The sequence below is a fragment of the Boleophthalmus pectinirostris genome, unplaced genomic scaffold (genome assembly GCF_026225935.1).
Source record: "Boleophthalmus pectinirostris isolate CB_2022bp ecotype Guang Dong unplaced genomic scaffold, ASM2622593v1 HiC_scaffold_17, whole genome shotgun sequence".
Classification (NCBI taxonomy): Eukaryota; Metazoa; Chordata; class Actinopteri; order Gobiiformes; family Gobiidae; genus Boleophthalmus; species Boleophthalmus pectinirostris.
Genome location: NW_026571115.1, coordinates 11,910,774 through 11,933,808, shown reverse-complemented (window position 1 = coordinate 11,933,808; position 23,035 = coordinate 11,910,774). Strand labels below are relative to the sequence as shown.

At 36.9% G+C, this 23,035-nt stretch overlaps 1 protein-coding gene across 1 annotated transcript in view; it reads right to left on the bottom strand.

The window, feature by feature from the left end:
* LOC110159277 (LIM and SH3 domain protein 1-like) overlaps window positions 1–23,035 on the bottom strand; it is a 49,798-nt gene that overhangs the window by 5,215 nt on the left and 21,548 nt on the right. The window contains exons 3-6 of the mRNA XM_020923826.2: window positions 14,147–14,231; window positions 7,899–8,003; window positions 2,943–3,009; window positions 1,458–1,570 (exon numbers count right to left, since the gene is read on the bottom strand). Coding sequence (XP_020779485.1) covers window positions 1,458–1,570; window positions 2,943–3,009; window positions 7,899–8,003; window positions 14,147–14,231 — 370 coding nt within the window. The remainder of the gene's footprint in view (window positions 1–1,457; window positions 1,571–2,942; window positions 3,010–7,898; window positions 8,004–14,146; window positions 14,232–23,035) is intronic.

The following is a 23,035-nucleotide window of genomic DNA, read 5'->3' as shown; positions in this document are numbered from 1 at the left end:
AGCAGCGAAGCCAAACTAAGGTGATTCTTGAAGATTCATTCCAGCGATGGCGCAACTGAAGCAGACGCAGGGTCTAAAGACTGACGCACTGGTCGCCAAATTACTCCTGGACAGGTCACTTCTGCTTATTATGAAAACGTACTTTATTTCCAAGAGCTAGTCAAACGTTTTTCAGGACACGATGCGATATCCTATGTCTGAAAACGTAATTTTCAAGGCAAAGAAAGAGTCCGCTTGCTGCTGCGTGTTGTAGCTAGTTCATTCGCACTGAATCTCCACGCAACCTTCTCTGCACCCCTTCCTGCTCCTGTCCCCGCTGCCGTTCCGCTCTTCCCCCTGCTCCTCACTTCTCCGGGCACGGAATCTCCGCGCACCGCTCCCCTCTCCTCTCTCCTCTCCCTGCTCCTTGCTCCGCTCTTCTCCCTGCTCCTCACTTCTCGTCCGCGCACGAAATGTCCACGCACCCGCTCCCCCCGCTCCTCACTTCTCCGCCTTGCCTAACCAACACTGTAGTTAGTTGTTTACAAGTCATGTGCAGCGCACCGGCTGTAAACAAACCTGTTTCTGGCGTAACGAGGAGGCGGGAGGAGGCGTTTCTATGTAGGGAGCTGTAGGTGAGGGGGGGTGGTTTCACGCATGCGCAACATTTGAAAAAGGACAAACAGTCGCTGGATTTCTCGTTCCTTGGAAAATCCTCTATACAACCTTTAAATGAATGGGAGTCATGCTTATCCGGAAGTTTCAACCACATCAGAAGGTCGAGTTTGTAGCAGTTAGAAGTGAAAGTGGGTGGGGGCGGAATAAGATACAAACACAGATAAATGGGTGATAAAGATGACACCCTTTCGGTAATTTTGGATAATGAATCTCTGTGGAATACATGGTAGCTGTCCCTGTTTCACTGTTTAACACAATCTGAGGGCACCAAAATGAAAATTTGTAGATTAAAAAGATTAGTACAGGTTAAAACATTTTGGGAAGATAAAGACTCTGAAAACATAGCCAGTATTTATTTCCCTGTTGTTAGAAACTTTTTGAGATTGATTGATACTTTGCAGTGACATCATGCTGGGGGTGTTCTACATGTATCTCTATAGCGAAATGTTCAGTAGTTACAATGGTGGCCTAATGCACACATTAACAAGCACAGATCTTTAGATTGCCTGAAAACTCAAGAAAAAATCCAAAATTGATTTAAACAACAGATCTGCAGAGGCCAAATTATGGTCCTGTTTAGGTGTAAAATTTTCAACAAAAAGATAAAAATTTAAATGAAAAAGAGTCGGCTAATGCTATATGCTTCTGTTGTAGTTACAACAAAGTCAATTTATGGCCAGAGTATGAAAACTTAGTTTAAAGTCGAATTTAAGTAACAGAGCTTCAGACAGAGTAGAGCCTACAGTTAGCTAATAAAGTTTGTCTAAGTCAACACAATAAAAGAGTAAATGAGGTCTCACCCCTGCGGCACTGGCAGTCTCAGGGGCACACTCAGGGGCACGTTCAGTGGCAGCAGCGCGAGATGGCTGTTCCTGGTAGTAGCTCTGAGCGGGTGCAGAGCCTCGGTGGTTGTCTGAGAAAAGAGAAAATAAGAAATCACATTAATACCACATTTTAACTGAAATACAGTATATCCAAACAGATATACAGAACACATATTTGGTTAAACAATAATACTGGATTGATTCTTGAGTTCATTTAATTGTGCACTATGTAACTTTTTAGATTGCCTGTTTCTATGGCTATATCATTGCCAGGCCTGGAATGTTACACAATATGACTTTACACAGCTCTACCTATTAAACCTTTCTATCTTCATGAAGACCAAACCAGATCAAGTAACAGGTGAGATCTGTGGAGAGGCAACACCGCCCACAGTCAGAATGCCTGTCTTTCTAGTTATTTTTGAGCTATAAAATGACCTGTAATTGAATAAGTGTAAGGTGGAGCTGTTTAATGTCATACCGTGGAACATTCTAGACAAAGCAATAACATCTCCATGGAGAAAAACATTTGACAGATCATCCACCAGAAAAGATACACAATGCACCTTTAAATAAATCCTGTGCCTCTAATGAGAATTTTAGAAACAGCCTTCTTTTTTTCCTCAAAGTGAGTAGTGAAAAACAAGCTAAAACTTGCTTTAATTTCTTGTTACACAACCTCCCAGACAATGCTTCTTATGTCTGAGAGAAGACAAAAACTGCAGCCCTGAATCTTCACCTGCCTGAGAAATTTTGATACCACATAATAGCCACACAAGAGCAAATATCTTCATACAAATGTCATACAAAACAGCACCAGTGGAAAATTAAAAGACGGAATCAGCATTTTCAAGTGTCCAAGACTGTAGTGACTTACTTGATTAATACATGTATTACACAAAATTGATATTTGTGAGCGTATTTCATGTTAAAATGCTTTTACCTCTACAAAAACATAACTGGAGTTGCGTTTTGTTTCATTCACATGTTTGAGTGATCATTTCTTATCAGTCTGTCTACATCTCCAAAGCCCTAAATGCTCTGTTCCACCTTGTGATGTCATCTAGAGGTAGTTTTCAATTTAACATCTACCTTTAACCTCTCGTTCAGTAGAGAGTTAGGCAATTCAATGGCTGAAGTTATCCAAATGATTCTAGGAAAGGTGTATTCATTGATAAAAAAATTAAGAAAATATGCAGGAAAATTTGTGTATTAAAGATGTGTGAATGAAACAAAGCACAACTACTCTTACGCAATATAAATTCATTTCCCTATATACAGAAAGTGTGATGTGTGTGTGTTTTTTGTTTTGTTTTTTAAATAAAACTGCTGTTATTCTAAAATTACATTACATTACAAACTAAATTACATTCTTACATGCTTGTCACACACTGGATCCTTGATGATAAAACATGCAGATATTTTCAAAGAAACATATACAGAAATGTTTAAAAATCATACCCATGGTATGGGCGGCTGGTGATGAATATTTGCCCTTATCCCTCTCCATATCCGCATGGTACTTGATCTGAAACAGAAAAATAAACATTTCATTACACATTTATTACCATAAAATAGAGTGAAGTTCCTTTTTTGCCCAGCAGAGAGCTCCTTTCCACTTTGCTGTGGCCTTGTGAGAAAAGGTGGGGCTGCATTCAAAGCCTGAAGGCAGCAGAGGCAGCAGAGGCTTTGACAGTGACAGGAAGTGACATATCAGAGACAGGAAGTAGCAGTCACCATAGCAACCCCTGGTGCCACATCACTGCAAACAGGTGAAGCGGAAAAGAGGAAACTAACTGTTGCTTGAATGCCTTTGTGTTTCCTAGTGTTATTAACGAAAGGAGGAAGAGGTTAAGCATTTCGCCTAGCACACAATTTCTGCCTGAATAATTCTTGGGGAAAAAAAAAATAAAATAAAATAAAAATAAAAAATTAGAGATAACATTGAAAAAAAGGTATTAAAAAACATAAGAGTATCAAAGCTCTATTTAACCTTGCCAGTTCTAAAATCACTAAACCCAGTCAAGTAAAAGCAAACCCATAGAATAACAATAAATTAAATTTATGAAATATTAAAAAATAATAATAATTAAAAAAAATTAAAGTGTTAAAAGCTAGGGAATAAAAGTGGATCTTAAAATGAGACTCCAGGGCTTGTCCACCCTGATCTCTGAAGAGAACAAAAATTGTGTAATATATTTGGAATCATTTGTAATAATCAATTTTGTAGCCCTGTAGTGAATTTGGGGAAAGGGCAGTTAATGAAATTGAAGTTATGTTCCATGATCAGTAGGCCTTAGCTCTGTGAATAGAGATGTTTTGTTGGTTGGGTACATCTCAGGGACATACTTGTATTCCTGTTCAAATAAAAAAAAAAAAAAAAAAAAAAAAAAAAAAAGCACTACTACTATATAGTCCAGATAACAATGACTGGGTACTATTTGCAATTTACGAACTGATAATGATTCCAATAAATAAATAAATGTATATAATTAGCATTTTTTTTCTCCTCAGTACATACACACATAAAACTTTTCTCCTCAGCCGTTAAAAATAGCCAATGATGAAACAGGAAACAATTGCATTACTACGTGTCAAAGGAAGCATTCAGCTGCAACACAAAACTCACTGACTCCTCTATGAAAGTACTCAGTAACTGGGCTCTAAACAGTGTGACTAACTGTGGGTCACTCTAGACTTTACAGCCCAGAGTTTGTCCTGTCAGGCTCACACTCAATGAGCCCACTGTGAGCTAGGAGCAAGTTAAAGAGTCTGATTCAGTCTTTAGTTGGACCGAATTGAGTGTTTTTTTTGCGAAGGACAGTGCGCTCAGTGAGTGGGAAGATCTGTTTTCTCAAAGTGCAATATGTTACACTGTTAAAGGTGTATTGTGTAACTTTTCTGGTGGAGGGTCCGTCAAATGCTTTTCTCCATGGAGCTATTATTGCTTTGTCTGAAATGCTTCACAGTATGGTATTAAAACTTTCTATCTTCATGGAGACCACAGTCACAATGCCTGTTTTCTAGGCATTTTTGAGCTATAAAACCACCTGTAATTTAGTAAATGTAAAGAAGAGCTGTTCAATGTCATACTGTGGAACATTCCAGGCACAGCAATGACATAAACAAGCAGATGACGAACCACCAACCAAAAAGTGACACAGTGCACATTTAAGACTGTAAAGCAGATTGCAGTATCTTAAGCAGATGGGATGAGCAAATGTAACAGTCTAAAGTAGCCACGCCCGAGTCAGATTTCAGGTTTTCAAAAGGGTTGAGGTGTAGGTACATAAATATTGCAACAACTGTCTACCACTAAACACCTGTTAGGAGTACTGTTAAAATATTCATTAGAAGTAAAAGTACAAAGAAAGAGTGTTGGGTGTCAAGTAAGGTCAAGCCAAGTTACTGCTACTTCTGCTTTAAAGGGCCCATATTACACTATTTTCTGATCTACGTTATAATGTTTTTCTCATCAAAAACATACCTGGAGCTGTGTTTTGTTTCATTCACACATGTTTAACACACAAACCCTGCATGTTTAAGCTGAGTTCTTCTCTCAAACAGAAAATACCTTGCTCCACCTTGTGATGTCATGTGGTAATACAGGAAGTGCTCCACTGTGTTATTAAACTCCACACACATTCACTAGAAAAGACATTTGGATGATTTCAGCCTTGGAATTGCCACTCTGAACTAAGCTCTTAACTTTAAAACTACCACTACTTGACATCACATGGTCAAAAAGAGCATTTTGGGCTTTGGGGATGTAGACAGACTAATAATAAAGTTACTGCGGGTATGTTTTTGAGGAGGCAACCGCTCTTGTGGCTAAAAGCTCACAAGAGTTGATTTTGAGTAATATAGAATCTTTAAAGTGCACTGTGCAACTTTTTTGATGAGGAATCTGTTTTTCTCCACGGAGATGTTATAGCTTTTCCTGAAATGTTCATCAGTAAGCCATTAAGCCAATCTCTTTGGAGACGAGCAAGTGAAGCCACTGAGCCAAGTTACAGGTCAGAAGCCTGTTCATAGTAAGAATTTAAGTTTTTAATTAATTTTCAAGTAATAAAAACAGAGAAATGAAACAAATCCTAAACCTAACCCTATGACAACAAATATTTAATGTTTTGGTAATAAATAATTTAAATTTATCTAGAAAATATGTTGAGAATAATACATAACACAAGCCATGAGGAAGACCACAAAAAAAATGTATGGATGAAGCAAATGTAGCATGTATTCATGAAGGTCATTCTGCATCCTTGAAATGAAAAAAATCTGTCATTATTACATGAAATAACTCTGTAATTTGCTTGTAATGGGCCCGATTTGATTTATTGATCAAAAACATAATCAATAACCATTTTATTTAGATTTGAAGTCCCCAATTCAATCGTATGCATGTTTTTTTCTCACCACATTTTCCCTTGATCTCAGACACACAAATCCCTCATCAAAAGAGAGCCATAATTAGCCAGTGCCCTCCACACTCATTATACAATTAGACAGGCCGGGCTGCAGAGCTGGTTATGTGCATGTGTAAAAGGGCTAGAAAAATGTAAAAAAAAAAAAAAAAAAGAAAAGAAAAGAAAAGAAATCAGTGTTTGATTTAAAAGGTGCACTGCGTAACATTTCTAGTAGATGGTCTGCCACCTGCTTGTGTCCATTTCTCCGTAGAGATGTTATTGCCTTATCTAAAATGTTCCACAGTACAGATTAAACCTATCTATCACGAGGGAGACAAGCAGGTTGAACCATTACACCATTACTCATTTTTTGATGAGGTAACAACATTATAACTTGGCTAAAAGCTCAAAAGAGTCCATTTTGTGTAATACTGGACATTAAAGTAAAGTCTTTAATGCACACCCTTGTTTGAAAGATTACACAGCAAGTTTATGATCTTTTTACATTTAAAGTGTTTTAGCAACGCAATATTCTAATTTTGAAGATAACAATGTCAAAATCTCATCTAGACGATATTGCCCAGCTCTAATATGCAATGACTGGTAATGAGTTTTCCATGCAAATAATCTCCACAGCTGACCTAAGCAGTCTGGGAGAGTGTGCATGTATTTCTTCAACACTGCTTGGTATTTACAGAGAATACTACAATCAATAACTGCAGCTAAGGGACAGCAGAGGGGAGAGTACAGCCAACAAACCATCCGGAAAACAATATTAGAGGGAATTTCTGAAGGTTACAGTGGGCTAGTTTGAACAAGGAAGAGGTAGATATTATTATGAGGTTTTAGTTATGTTATGCTACAAACCTGATTTAAAAGTCCTATATTATGCAAAACTGACCCATCAAAAACAGACCTGGAGTTGTGTTTTGTTTCATTCAGACGTTTGAGTAATCCTGCATTATTCGTCTGCCTACATCTCCAAAGCTCAAAATGCTTTGTTCCACCTTGTGATGTCATGAAGCGCTAGTTTTCAAGTTAGCAGCTCCTTTTACCTTTAGTTCAATAGAGAAGGGAATTCCAGAGACGAAACTATTCAAATGACTCTGGTGAAGGTGTATGTATAGAGTTTAAATATAGTGGAACACTTCCTGTATTACCATATGACATAACAAGGTGGAACACATTGTTTTTTAGTTTGAGAGAAGAACTCAGTCTAAATATGCAGGGTTTGTGTTAAAAATGACAACAACAATGACACTAAAAACAATTCCAGGTACGTTTGTGATGAGGAAACATTACAACATAGATACCAACTATATACCAACTTCTATACCACAATGATAAGGACTGTTTTGTAGACAATAGGAAAAAAACTAAATAAAAAGTAATAGTAGCTTTACCTTTATGTGGTCCTAATACCATTCAAAGGACCATTCAAAAACTATTCAAGAAAGACACTATTTTTTCCTACTTGTTACAATATGAGTTGTAAAATTGGTGTTTTTTTATTTATTTTTGACAACCCTATGTGGTTTTATAAAGAAGAATTGCTGATTAAAATAATTTGGCAAAAAACAAACAGAACTAGTTAATTTCAACTTTTTGCAGTGGTCCAAATTTATTCCTCACATACCTTATGAATTCCGAACATATCAATTATTCACCATGATGAGTTTATAAGCACTTTTCACAACTTTCAGAAGACAGAGAATAGTTTTATCATCACGGTAATTATAACAACAAGTAACAACACTTCATTATTGCAAAGTAAGATACTTTATAATTACATGCAGAGGGTACACAGCTGACTTGCTTTGACCTCAAGAGATGCTTATACAATATATCTGTATTGGGGCAAGATTTGCTCAAATACCTGGAATAAAGAGGTTGCTTCACACATTGTATTTCTGAAGCCAGGTATGTTGAAGAGAGCGTGTGTAATACTCATCAAACTTGCAAAAAGTGAGCTCTTTTAGCAGCTAAACAAAAAAATCTGGCAACTTACATCGCTGATTTGTTGCTGCGTTTTCTTGAGTCTCTCCATCTCTGGTGTATCTACGACTGCCCTGTAAACCCCTTTTTTCTTCTCAAAGTCCATTTTGTAGGCGACCTGCAAAACAAATACAGGAAATCAGAATAAATAAATCCAAAATGACAGCCAACGTGTGCCAAAGAGTACTACAAATACAATAACAAAATCAGCAATAGAAATGTTTAAAGGTCATGTAATATTTTTGCAGTCTTAAATGTTCCAAACAAATAAGCAAGCTCCCGTGCAAGAAAAAACGCCTGGCAAACAATATATGCAAACAATAACATTTCAATCCAGACAAACAGGTCGAGTTACATATAAGCACATTTAAAGGTCTTACATTATGCAAACTTGTCTCTTGTGAGCGTTAAGTCATGTCATAATGTTGTTACCTCAACAAAAACATACCTGTAGTTGTGTTTTGTTTCATTCACACATGTTTGAGTGAATGAAACACAACACGACTCCAGGTAGATCAGAAAATAGTGTAATACTCTACTTTCTATGATGAACTTTGTATGAGTCATGTTTTAATATTGTCCACTTTGAAGTCCCTGCAGATACATGACCAAACTAAGAAGGCATTTTCACTTTAGGCAGAGGCGTATCATATTAGCAAACAAAGCTACGCATTTAGCCTGCTGCTACTGAGGTGACTCTTACTTCCTGTTTGGCGGGGCATTTAGGCAACTGGCAGCTCCATATATGGTCATCTGAGAGGTATGACAGTGCATTGTGTGTGTGTATGTGGTATGTAAGGGCCATCCTGAATTGGGACGGGACGGAAATGTCCACCCAGCAGCCCAAGATGAGTATCGGGAATTACAGTATACCACCTCAGCGCTGATGTGCAGTAATTTAACCTATAGGGCTTATTTAGCAGAGCAGTTTCTCTGACTAAAGTGAAAGTTGAGTGGAAGTTGAGTTTTATATTAAACTGTGGTTAGATCCAGGAGGCGAAGAGGAGGAATGTCCCTACATAACTAAATAAACAGAAGGTAGAAGTTCAGAGGTTAAAAGTTAAAATTTTATAAAATGTTATCTATTAATACATTGTTCTGCCTTAATGTCTATAGTGGAGAGTTCAGAAGTTGCCATGGTGACACAATGCACACAAGCACTGCCAAAAAAAAAGTGTTGAAACAGTCTGACAACTCAAGAAAACAAACAAAATAATAATAATTTAAAAAACACATTTTCACAAGTTCTGTTTAGGTGTTTGATTATCAACAAAAATGGTGAGATTGACTAACTAAAAATTACTTGTTTGGACTTGTTTAACAGCACAAATCATCTGACCTGTTGTAATTCTAGCTAAACCAGCTCTTTCTGGTCCGACTATGTAAAAAAAAAAAAAAAAAAGCTTCAGACAGAGCAGTGCCTACAGTTAGCATCACACACCAAGGGAATGTTGATGGTATCAGCTGCAAAGTATCAATATGAAAAATGTTAAACGCTAATGCAATTTTGTGGTGTGTGTGGTGTTGTGGCTTTGAAATCAAACATTCCAATTGATTATTGAAATAATACTCAACTAATTTGGAAAATTAATAACCATATATGGGTTATACATAGACCTGTTGCAATAAATATATATTGATTTATCGTTCAATACATAATAAAATGAACAATAATATATAAACACAAACTAATTACTTAAGTGTGTTCTGTTATTTATTTATTGCAATAACAATTTTGTACGTTTACATTATTTTTGGGGGATAATTTTGCTTTATGGTTTGGTTTCAATATTGTTTATCGTCTATATTTTCTTCGGCAATATATTGTACTTCTAAATGTGTTATGACAGTCCTACTGTACACAGACTTCAAATCATAAGCTTAGAGAAGAGGTTTTATGACTCATCGAAATGACTTGGAAAATAATCCGTTTTTGTTTTAATTTTTTAATTTCTGTATAAAAACATTCTAATCTAATAGTCTGTTTACTAAATCAGGACAATGTTCTCAAGCAACATCCATTTAGGTTCATCTCAGTAACATTTTGTATTAAAAAAAGAAGTAAAATCTCACATTCAAGGGCCTTTATAATCAAATGACTTCTTGATTAACCTGAAAATTACATTTTTTTTGCAGTTCTACAGTCATACATAGTTAAAAGGCCCATGTTACACAGTTTTCTGTACTATATTTATTGTTGTTTGCTCATCAAAAATATACATGGAGTTGTGTTTTGTATAATTCACTCGCATTGTGTTTTTAAACTCCATACACCTTCACTAGAATCATTGGTAGAATCAACTCTTGATCAGCTCTTGAATGGCTCATCTCTATTTGCTATTATTAGCTGTGGAGATTTAGACAATAATAGGTAATAGCAATAGTCCTTTTAAAATTTTGAAGTTATTCCGACTTATCAAACAGAATTTTTATTTATTTATTTTTTTAATCATATCCCAGTCTTAATCCATACAGACAGATCCTTACCTACCCCCCTCCTCTCCTCCGCCTTGTGCTGTCGTGACGTGTTTATGACTCACTCCCTGCAGCTAATGTGCTAAAAGCCATTCAAGGCCTTTTCCCCTTTTTCCCAAATCAAAGATCAAGAGTAACATACTATCAGCAATCAAGATAACTATGACCTGGTTTAAACTGGGAAATACAGTTGCTAGGTTTGTTTCTAAGTAAAGTAAGTACTGTATGTATTTAGTAAGTAAAGTATGTAAGTAAAGTAAATAAATAAGTAAAGTATAAAAAGTGACATGGCAAATGGATCAAATATTTTTTGGGGGGGTCAATATTTATCGTGAGTGACCTTTTCCTTGTACTAGTGAGGAACTTCGGTACTTTGTATTTTTAACTGTATTGAACATTTACAGTCTTTTTTGGGAATAATTCTGCTGATGTGTTATAGTGTCAGTGGCATAAATTTGTTTCAATATTATCTTCTGTATTTTCTTCAGCAATGCTTCAATATGTGTTATCATGACAGCCAGGCCTACACATGGATTTTTGTAAAATATGCATGATTTAACAACTATGGTGGTGCTCTTATACTTGTTCTGTTAAAGCTCAAGGTCATTCTAAAGCTATTCAGGAAAGGTTCTTTGCAGTTTGTGTTTTTTAATCATATTTAGAATACTTTCTGGGGATAAATTTACTTATTATGTCAGTGGCATAAAGTAGTTATTATCATATTATTGTCTCTATTTTCTATATCGTACTTCAATATGTGTTATCGTGACACTCCAAGCAGGTCAAGTTACAGGTCAGGAGAGGTGAACCTGCTCACATAGTAAGAATGTGTAAGAATTTTTTTGAAGAATTAAGAAAAAGACATGTAAGCTAGCATGGAAGATTCCTGGTAATGCAAGAACGTCTCCATAGTGACAAAAAGGAAATAACCCCACACCAGAAAATGTCCATAGTGCACTTTTAAATTGTTTTCATTTCAGTTATGTTATTTTTTGTTATTGTCATTTTATTTTTTATTACAGAGGCCTACAATAACAAGGTGTGCTATAGAGACTGCAGTTTCTTGCATGGGTTATAAAATCTTATAAAAAAAAAAAGTTTTAATGTGAGAAGTGCCAGCTACTCTACCAGTCATTAATTATTTGGCTGGTTTTGTAACAACTTCAAATTTCACTAATTTGTGATCATTTAAAAACAGCTTTTTAATGTGAGAAGCAACAAACTAATATCTGATAAATAATAAAGTACACTAAGCTAACAACTAACTCTCACCATATATACACATCAGCATTGTGAACAAATGCTTTATGATATTTTTTCTTTACTTTTAGTTGGCTATTGTTTACTCATAGCATCGCATTAGCAGGCTAACGTGATTTACCTCTATCAATAGGAGCTGCCGACTCTTCGTTGTGATGACGTTTACAGCTCAGCTCCCACTGGGCACCACAGTTTACTAATGCAGAAGTCAGCAGATCTGTTTCTTTTATTATGCCATTTTAGATGAAAATTGTGAGTTAATATGTGCACATCATAAAGTAATGATCTATGGGTGTCATAGAACTATATATGCTATGTGCTCAAGCACAATAGGACTTCTTTAAAATTGCCAAAGATCAAGCAGAAGTTCCTCATCAATTTCACCTCTACACTGCCCATTTAAACCTATTCATTAACACAAATTCAATATTGCTTCTTAAATCCCTTTATGTAACAGGTCTCCTCTCTCTCCTCCCACATCCCTCGTCTCCTTGCTTCATTCATATTTTACAGCCTCAAAAACAGCCCTGACAAACCCCAGCTCAAACTCATTAGAATTTGCCTCTCATATTTGCATTCCTTTAGCATCTTCCTCCTCAGTCCTCGGGGGGATTTTGGACTTTTATCTCCCCGTTTTTTCTGCACCGCTGCTTTCCTGACTCTCCTTCACCTCCTTCTCCATTTTTGTCATCACTCCATCCATCCTCCTCCTGTTTTTTCCCCTTTCGTTTTGTGCTCTGAAAACGTCTTGTAATGAGGTGTGACAGACTTCCGTGCTGGCTGCCATGGCAACAGGGTCACAAAGTATTTCCCCAAATAAACAACTTCTGCATGTGGTGGTGGACAGAGTGGCAGTTTGACTAGTAGGCAAAAAGCAAAAAGGTCGTGAGTAGGGATGTCAAGATTTTTTAGTTAATCTACAATTAGCTCTGTACACAGTAGCATACTAGCTAGCTCCCTTGGTCTCAAAGCTAACGGACACGTTTATTTAAATTGTAAAATATATAATAAACAACCAATTAAAATTTAAATCAATTAAAGTAAAGACTACCCAGTTATCTGTATATGTAGAATACTTTTTGGCATTGTAAGTTTGTGGCGTCGTTTTAATATTTATGCCTCAAAATTTGCTTTAGCGTTAGCATTTAAACACAAACATCTCTCTTTCCTCTCCTGAAATATTGTGTTTTATTTGTGTACTTTTTAACATGTCATCAGTGGACATCCACCTACATCTCTCTGTCCACTGCTTTATCTTTAAATATTTATTAATTTTATCACGACTCAACAAAAACAGAGATGAAATTGGATAGGAAGTAGCAGCACTAACAGTGAGGTTGCCGGGTGTTATTGTGCGCACAGACTATTGTGATTATTCAGGTTAAAATATAATTTTAAGAACTAACATAAATAATAGAAGGAAGGAAGGATTTTTAGAAGGAAAAGTAAGTAAAAAACTAAACAAAAATCAAAATGTGAAGTACTTTTATATGTCTGTTTACATCAGATTAGCTTTGTTTTGCATGTACGGGGTATTAATTGCTAACACATCACGTCACCGAGTTACCTTTTATTATTTAGGTATTGTGATGCGAAAATTAAACTAATGGAATAATGTATAGGTCCCCACTCACTGTTGGTCTCTTTTTATTGTTTGAGGCATGCATAAACCATGTAGAAAAACACCATCTGTCCTACAATCCCCACAACTTGTAACAGCTACCCCCACCCCATCGGCCCACTAAAGACTGCTCCCATTCACTGTGTTATGACATCTGACAGTGACTAATACACAAATACCAATGCTGAGTTCAATTTTTTTTTTAAAAATCATTCAATTCAGAACATTTGCACCTTATATTGTGTCTACCTCTGCCTGTATGTCATGTTGTTATATTACATGCGATAAGTACCTCACAAATATGTGTTAAATGTAATAATGTGATAAAGAAATCTGCATCAAACCAGACAGACATCAACACAACAAATTAAAATAATGAACACAAATGTAAACAATAATAATATTTAACAAAAAAAAAAGTTACTTGTGACAATGACAATAAATCCTTGAATCTTGAACTAAATCTATTCTCAAAACCTAAGGTGGTGCCAGTTCAGATATTCCACTTCTCAAGCCTTATTAAAGCTGTTCTCATGACCCAGTTTGTACAGATATTTTTAACATTCAACTCAAAATATCTTGGCTATTTCTGCAACAGTAGTAGCAGTGTTTTGTGATTACTCTAGGGAGGGACAGGATAGTACATACTTGTATAGGTAGACAGGTGCCCATAAAAAGTATAATTAAAGGTGCATTGTGTTGTTTACGGCAATGTCAGCACCCGCTGGACGCCGCAGTTTTCTAATGTGGAAGGCAGCGGACTTGTTTCTTTTATAAAGTCATTTTAGATTGATATAGCCAATTTTATCCAAATTATAACAATGATTCACGGCTGTCATAGATTAAAGCTATATAGCAGAAACAAGCACAATCGGTCTTCTGTAAAAGATATAATGTGAGGTTACCGTGCTCTGATTCTCCGACTGCGCTTTAAGACGAAGGTTCTCTGGAGTGTCAGCCACCACAGTGAATTTTGTGCTGGGATAGTGTCTATAACAAAACACACAAAAAACATCATATTATTACACATAATCAAATACAAAATGCAGTGTCTAACACTTAAATCTACATTTTCAAAACACAAGCCACAAGTGCATGTCTGCGGCCCCACACGAGGTGCAGACTGTTATGTGAGGTGGTCCTGGGGTTGAGTTAGGAGCCCCCTGTGGACAAAAGGGATGTCAGTATCACACTCAGTGCTTTGTCAGTGCAAGCCAAGGTACTCTGAAAACAGGGGAGGTGCAGGCAAATGCTGTGAATGAAGTTAAGATATAGAGAGGGAGAAGTGTGTAGGTGAGAAGGGACTGCAAGCATTCAGTTAATATGGATAACATCTAGACTGCACTATAACGGGAAAATATGTAATGCAAATTATTAGGGACTTTTGAATATTGTTATAACAAACTGTCAAATTGTGCAATGTATTCATGGGTCAACTTCCTGTCATTTACAACATTTTGAGGAAATTCAAGATGAAACCAAGATTAAGACTCCCTAAAGCCTAAAACTACACTCAAGATACAAGAGTGAACAGAATTGAACCACGACTAAATTAGACCAAAAACACAGCTATGTTACAGCTATGAGGATTAAACTATACTGAATCAGAATTAAAAGAGTACAGAAATGAGCATAAACTAGCAAAAATGTCTAAACCTATCTTCTAAACCAAGACTATGAGAAATGTGACCTGTCTATGACTAAACCAGGACTAACCCAGGTAGATCTAAACTAGAAGTAAATTAGGCCTTCTAGTTGCAGTTTGCTGTTATTAAAATGCAAATATTACAAAACAGCATTAGGTCTCAAACTCGTACAAAGGATTTTAATCTTGGTATCAAAATGGGAGCCAAAAAAGTCAATCAGGGCATCCTTGTTGTTACTGTCTATCTCTTGGTGAACTTTGAGCTTTTTGCAAGCTTTTCCAGTTTTGTTTATTAACTAAAAATTGCACATAAACTAACGTAACCTTCCTTCTTGTAATACTAGCATTGCATTTGAATATACAGTATTTATGCAGCCCTCACACAACATGCACAGACATACAGGCATCGCTATGGAGGAAAAGGGGGGGGGGGGGGGGGGGTGTCCACACAACAGCACAGAGGTCACACAGACACAGCAGGAGAGTGATGTCATGGGCCATGGCTCTGATTCTCAATGAATTCTGGGAAATCTTGCGGCAGCCCCCCTCGGACCACCAGTCCTGCAACAAATCACAACATACAGTGGAGGCCAAGATTATTACAACACCAGACCTGTCATGATAACAATTTTTTAAGTGCGATATATACTGCTGAAGTAAATAGATGACAAACCAAACCATAAAGCAGAATTATCCTCCCAAACTATTAAAATTTATAACTAAATTTACAATATTGTTAAAAACATGAGCTGTAATAAATAATTAGCAGTAGGGATATTATCGGCCAATATGTTTGCTGATATGGGCCGATATTTCACGTGGGCATGTTATACCTCGTTATAAAGCTTAGACTCGACATTATGTTCATTTAATCCAATTTACAGACAGATAAATGTCCTAATATGTGGCTCTGCATCAGTATTTATCTGCAGAGTTATTTGTCTGTGTCTGTGTCCGTACTGTCCCTGAACACACCCACAGAGTCATGTCACTCACATGCGTTTGTTTACACCCGCAGACACAGATCCAAACACTGAGATTATATTCTTTTTACATGCAATTGGTTTGAGTCTGGATTAAAAGGACATTTATTAGTGCAGACTTGTGATGTGAGGAGGAGCCTGTGTGAGCGGTGAGTGTTGGAAATATGTCGACTTTGAAGCTAGTTTTGGTTCTTTCTCATTGGTTAGCGATTAACTGCTATAGCTCCTGCACATAAACAGGCTGTTTTCTATTGGTCTGTTGTAAAGTGACTATATTGGCCGTATATATGTTACTAGACCAGCACTGATATGTAAATTAGCCTTGAATAGACGTGTGAATTATGAAATTTACGCATATAATTAATTACTATAGCGGCGCGCACGCATTTACGGCTAATGGCTGATAGCGGTAGTTTATTTACTAGCTAGTAGTGATGGGTCGATCGCGAAAGAAACGGCTCTTAGAAGTGAACAACGGGAGCCTGCTCCTTATTGGGAGCCGTGTTTTCTCTTTCTCCCACTTTTTTCTCTTCACGCCGCGTGCAGACTCTTGGTAGTGTGACAGCGGGTAGCGGCTGAAAACTAAACTTTCAGAAATCTACGTGTGCATAGGATAAAAAAGTGCATATTTGGCTGTAGTTCAGCATAAAATAAATAAACCAGGACTAATCTTGGGATCGAAAGAGGGAGAGAGATATAGACCGTGTCCCGACACTCAGTCCTGGTTCAGTTCTGGTGTAGTCCTGTTTTACATATGGTTTAGATCTGTTTTAGTCCTGGTTTAGTCCTTTTTCAGTCCTGGTTTAGACCTGGTTCAGTTCTGGTTTAGTCCTGCTTGCAACAAAACACCCTGAAGAGTCAAATAAATAAATGTTGCCAAAATAAATCCAATTTGTCCAATTTAAAATCCACCAGAGCCAAACCTAAGTTTTTTAAACAATTCAAGATTTACAGTGAATTTTTACATCACTAAATATATCGGCGATTATATCGGCTATAGGCAGCTCCAACTCCCATTATATTGGTATCATATCGGCCACAACAAAATCCATATCAGTTGGGCCCTAATTAGCAGAATGTAATGTGTGAACACTGTAATAATTCTGTAATATAGTTTCAGTTCATAATTCAACCCTTTACACTGAAATGTTATCATATAACAAAAAAAATCTAGTACAAAGAAAAAAGTATAAATATTAAATATAAATACTGACCCTCCAAAATTATTGTTCCATACATCATATATTGAACCATAATAGTAATTATCATGACAGGCCCATACATACAACGCTATTACAAAAATGAAAGATATCTATGCATGATGTTATGCTAATGATAAAAATTGAAAATGAAAAATGAAAAAAAAAAAACCTTGGTAAATATGTGCATTCTTGCTTGGACTATGGTTGCCTCTCAACCGATGTGGCATTACTTGCTTGTACATGGAGAGTTTAATGCCAAACTGTGGAAAATTCCAGGCAATAGAAGGTACACAGTACACCTTTACCTTAATTAACCCAAGATAAGAATTGTGTATAAATGAGTCAGAAATCTAAAACAAAAGCATGTTAACTGTCAATGTCAGGGAAACACTATTGGCATTTTAAAGGTGCATTGTGTAACTTTACTGGTCCATCAAATGCTTTTCTGCATGAAGATGTTATTTCTTTGTCTGGAATATTTCACAGTACGGTATTAAACCTTTCTATCTTCATGGAGACCAAACCAGACCAAGTTACAGGTCATTTTAGAGCTATAAAACCACTTGTAATTTAATAAATGCACCTTTAAACATGTACTGACCATTATTTGACCATGTATATAGACCACTGTATAAATAGATGCTGTAGCTGTAAATGGGATCTGTACTTAATTTGAATCATGAGAACCGTTTGAAGTCCCGCCCACTCAGTCTCTTTTCTCACTCTTATATTACACCATGAAAAAGTCGATTAGTCACAGGCAGTTGTTTCTTTCTACATGGTCCTCATCGTTGTGTCTGTTGCAAAAGTTGTTTTCTGGAACTAAAAGAAATACAATTCAGGTAAAGGCTGCCCCCCCCCACCCACACACACACACACACACAAACACAAATAGAAGCTCAAAACAGCGCGGATGACTTGAATGTGAAGATTTGTCACTGAGATTCAGGGTTTTCATTTGAAGTTTTCTAAAAATCAATGCATTTTACATAAAAATAGCTCTGTCCAAACCAACGGACAATATTTTTAATCCATGGCAGCTCTTAAAAAGTCACCCAATTCTGCTGGAAAACTCTACCTGGCAACATTGATACAGGTCCATTAAAGGTGTGCAACTTTTTTGATGGAGGGTCTACCATCAGCTCGTCTCCATGGAAATGTTATTGCTTTGTCTGCGATGGTCCATAGTATGGCATTGAGCAAATACTGTATATCTTTTGGTGGTTTTTTTTCTCAAAACTACACTAAAAACATGTGTAAGCGGGCCCACTTCTCCACAGATCTGACCTTGTCTTGGCCTTGTCATGTAGCCTGCTTGTTTTCATTGAGATAGTTAAATAAAATGCCATTTGGTAGAACATTTCAGGGAAAAACATGAACATCTACCTTGAGTTAAGCAGGTGGTAAACCCTACCAGTAGTTACACAGTGCACCTTTAAATAATGGAAATAAGAAAAAGGAAAAAAGAAACCTTATAAAGGCACATGTGAAGTAAATATATTTTCAGTAAAGGTCTTGTCATTTTTAATATGGTCAACAAGTTCAGTATGTCTACAGTTTCAAGCTAAAAGGTCAATAAACAGAAGTACCCACACACTTTGATGCTCCAGTCACTCGGCATTGCTTTATCGATCGACTAAACCAAAGTCAATGGTGTGAAGTAAAGAGTTAGTCAATGCTTTAATTAACTAAAGACTCAGCTCGATTCACAGGGGGTTTGTGCACAGTGAAGACCCCCTTTCACACAGACAGTACTTTGCCTGGGGGCTGGGGAGGGGTGACCTCAAAAAAAAAAAAATCAACCCTCTGGGAAGAACCCAAATAATCACAGTCCTGGCAACATGGGATTAGCAATTACAATCAAGTATTTCATAATTTATCATTAAAGGGCCCATATTACACCATTTCTGATACATATTATAATGTTTCCTCATCATAAACATACCTGGAGTTGTGTTTTGTTTCATTCACACAGGTTTAACACACAAACCTTGCAAACAAAAAACACACTCACACTAATGTCATAAAATGTCACTATTGAAAACTTATCATACTTCAAATTTGTTATCATGACATTATCATGACAGACCTATGTTCTACAAGTTCCAACCCAAATCTAGGCTTTCTATTGCTGAAGTTAGAAGGGTCCCTGGATGTTGCTCACTTCTCCTGATTAAGCCCTCCAAAAAATATGGCTCATCTTTTACTATTTGAAGAAATCTGCCCCCTGCTGGTAGGGGACGTAATTAGGTATTTGAGAGAGACATGCTGCAGTGAAAGGGCTTTACCTGGCTCAGACTGCTGCAAAACCTGTAATAACCAAAATCCAGCTCTGATCCTCGTCTGCTCCAAACAGCCCACAGTGAACACACGCAGGTGCCAGTGTGCTATGACCTTCAATCAGACTGACCCTGCAGAGGCTAAAGAGCTGCCAAAATGTACCATATTGTGGCTTTAATAGAGTAATCCCTAATTGTAATTAAAGGTTCGTTTAGGACACAATTGAGTGATTTTTCTGGAAAGCACTGTGATAAAATACATTAGTGATAAATGTTTTAATAATAGGATTCCGTTTAAATCACAATTTAAACTTGTTCATAAGAATCGACAAAAAAATTGACAAACTACCCTAGTATACTAGCCTAGTAGTTAAGGGTATGTCTAGGATCCAATTGAAGTTCTTGTCATGCTACATTCAGGTAATTTCTGATGAAATTCAGACATTATATATATATTATAGACATTTACAGAATTGAACAGCACTTTTTGGGGTTGATGGGAGGTAAACTATAAAAAAAACTCTGAAGTATGATATATTGATAAAGTAAATACAGATTCTAAATGGCAATACTGAAACAAAATCATAAAGCAGAATAATCCCCCAAAAAGTATTCTTAGTGTACAATGTTGTTAAAGAAAAACATGAACTGCAATAAATAAATAACAAAACGCAACATTTAATTAGTTTTTCTATAATCATAAAAGTTCATAATTCAAGCTCAAATCTCACTGTAGAAGAGAAAAATCAAGAACATTTTCTGTCATGTATTTAGTGATATGTCGATATTTATACAGTATTTATATAGTATTTATCATGACAGGCCTTGGGGGAATTGGAGAAACATAAAAACTCCCAGATCTTTAGCATCTTTAAGGCCCTGTCACACCTTGACGATTTAGCCAGCATATGCCGATGTACCAGAATTCCCCTAAATCGCTGGCATACGCTGAACCATCGACGTTTTTTTTTTCAAATGTGGGCATATACATAGCGTATTCATAACGAGTTGGGCGTATACATAATGTATTGAACGTTTTGATAACTTATAGATAACTTATACCAACTAATGCTGAGCGTGTTGCCAGCGTCCCCAACTTATGCCTAACGACAGTCTAACCTGTATAGCGGACGGCAGCGTATCGCCGATGAACACGTCTCGTCGCCTATTAAAAGGCTGCCGCTTGACAATTTAAATCATATCATATGATATATCATCATAACAATCTCTCTCTGTACATGGTGCTGAATGCAACAGATCGATTGATAGGTTGGTAGGTAGCCTATAGAGCGGCGGGATCTGGCTGCAGACCACAGGCTGTTAAGTTATGATCGTGATCGCGTCAACTGTTTGCTGTCTACAATAAAACCACTCACCACTGCACTTCTAGATCTCAGAGCACTTCACTTTTAGTTTAGATATAAAACTAAAACTGAGTTATTATTACTTGTGAAATGTGATGCAGTACTTCAGATACATGGTTTTTAAAGCATAAAAGACTTGAGATAAAGTCCACAAGAAGTAGAGTCACTGTCGCTAATCTGCAGGTTCACACGCGCGCTGGACGTAAACAAACACACGTGCGACTCGCCTTTTTACTTTCAAAGAACGACTCAAATGGATTATTAGCATGGTTTGTCGACTGGATGTCATTATTTGCGGAGGACAAATTCTATGGATAAAGTCTTCTTATTGAGCTGGCACAATGAATTGTTCGGTTAGGCTGTATGGTGTTCTCCGCAGATCGCCTACATGACGCTCTTTTTTTTTTAAATGCACGACTCTCAGTGAGGACATTTTCCCACTGTGTGATAACCTCTGTGGCCGAAGTATTCTCTGATCAAGTGTTTTGCATCGGCCCATATGAAATATGGGAGCACAAAGTCTGGAGGAGTACTGATGGTTTCCTCCCCATTTTTATACTGATTCTCCTAAACGCTGGCAGTACGCCATTACACGGTAGCTACAAGTTAGAAACACGTTCAGTAAGTTCTGCGGTCGTCTGGAACATGTCAAATACGTCTGCATACGTCAATATGCCTTGGAGATAAGTTCGATATAAGTTACACATAGGTTCAAAACACATTACTCATAAGTTATGGGTATGCTAGACATTTTCTCAACGTATTTGGACTTATGAGTAACTTACAATTAACATTTGTCAACAATCGTATAACTTACCTACAACTTATGGCCCGCGTATGCAGGACGTATAAACATACGCTGACATATGTCGAGAAATTTTCAGCATACTAAAAATTTTTCGACGACCTTGTCGTATGTCGCCGTATGCCAGCGTGCTTCAGCGTGCTCATAACTTATATAATACTTGCCTAGAACTTATCCGACGTACATCAGCGTATTTGCTAAATTTTTCATACGTCAGCATACACTGGCTAAATCGTCAAGGTGTGACAACGGTTTTAGCAGGAATTTCAGCAACATGAGGTGCCTGTGAACTATTTAAAGCTCTTAAGGTCATTAACTTAAACATATCTGGCAACATTATAGCTGTATATGTTTTCTCAGTTTAGATGTCCCTAGATTTATGCTGGGAATAATAACATCTCCCATCTCTGTAGGGCGTGACGTCTGTGGTTTTCCTTTTTAGGAGCATCTTTGAAGTCTGAAACGCCTCCTTTTCTCAGGCAGGGGGCGTCGCCACCAATCCCTCAAAACTGTCATCTCTTACAACTGTACAGATTTCTGTCTCATGTATTTTGAAATTATCGGTTTACACAATAGGTGTCAAATTTTATCTGAACCACAACTAAGGTTCATTTTATTTATACAAACCTGAAAATCTTCTACAGTATTTGCCCATTATGTTCCCAACTCTGTCATTAAACAATAAATCTCCATGGAGACAAGCAGGCGACGCCACCAAAACAAGTTACAGGTCAGAGCTGTGAAGAGGCTAACCCGCTCAGTAAGAATGCATGTTTTCAATGTATTTTTTGTTTTAAAAATATCAATAATTGAACAAACACACCATAAATAAGTTTAATATGTTAAAGGTGCACTGTGTAACTTTTCTGGTGGAGGGTCCGCCGCCTGCTTGTCTCCATGGAGATGTTAATGCTTTGCCTTGATTATTTCACAGTATGGAAATAAACTTTATAATCACATTGGAGACAATGGTCAGATTGTCAGATCTATGGAGAAGCAAGCCTGCACATGTAAGAATTCAAGTTTTTAAGATATTTTTGAGCAATAAAATACATGTAATTTAACAAATGCAAGAAAGATATGTTTAATGCCCTACTGTGGAAAATTCCAGGCGACGAGCTGATGCTAGTAAACCAGAAAAATTACATAATGCACCTTTAAGCTTGCATTTTTTGTTGCAAACAGCCCAGACATTGTTTGGAAAGCACCCATGTAAGTAGAGCTATGCCCTTTTAATTGCAATCCAAATACAGGCTTGGAGAGGAGTCAATGGGACTTTGCACTGTAGTGTCTAAACGCATTTATAGCTTGTGTTTCTGGCAGAGATGAGTCACTAAAACTATCTGTCAAAGCTGTGCAACAAGGTGATGATTCAAGCGGTGACACATGCAACGATTCTGTGAAAAGATTGAAAAAAAATCTATGAAGGAAGGGGAGTGTGGTACAGTGGTTAGAACTCACAAGAAAACGATCCAAGGTTCAATTTCTCAGTGTTTCGTGGAATTTTCATGTTCTC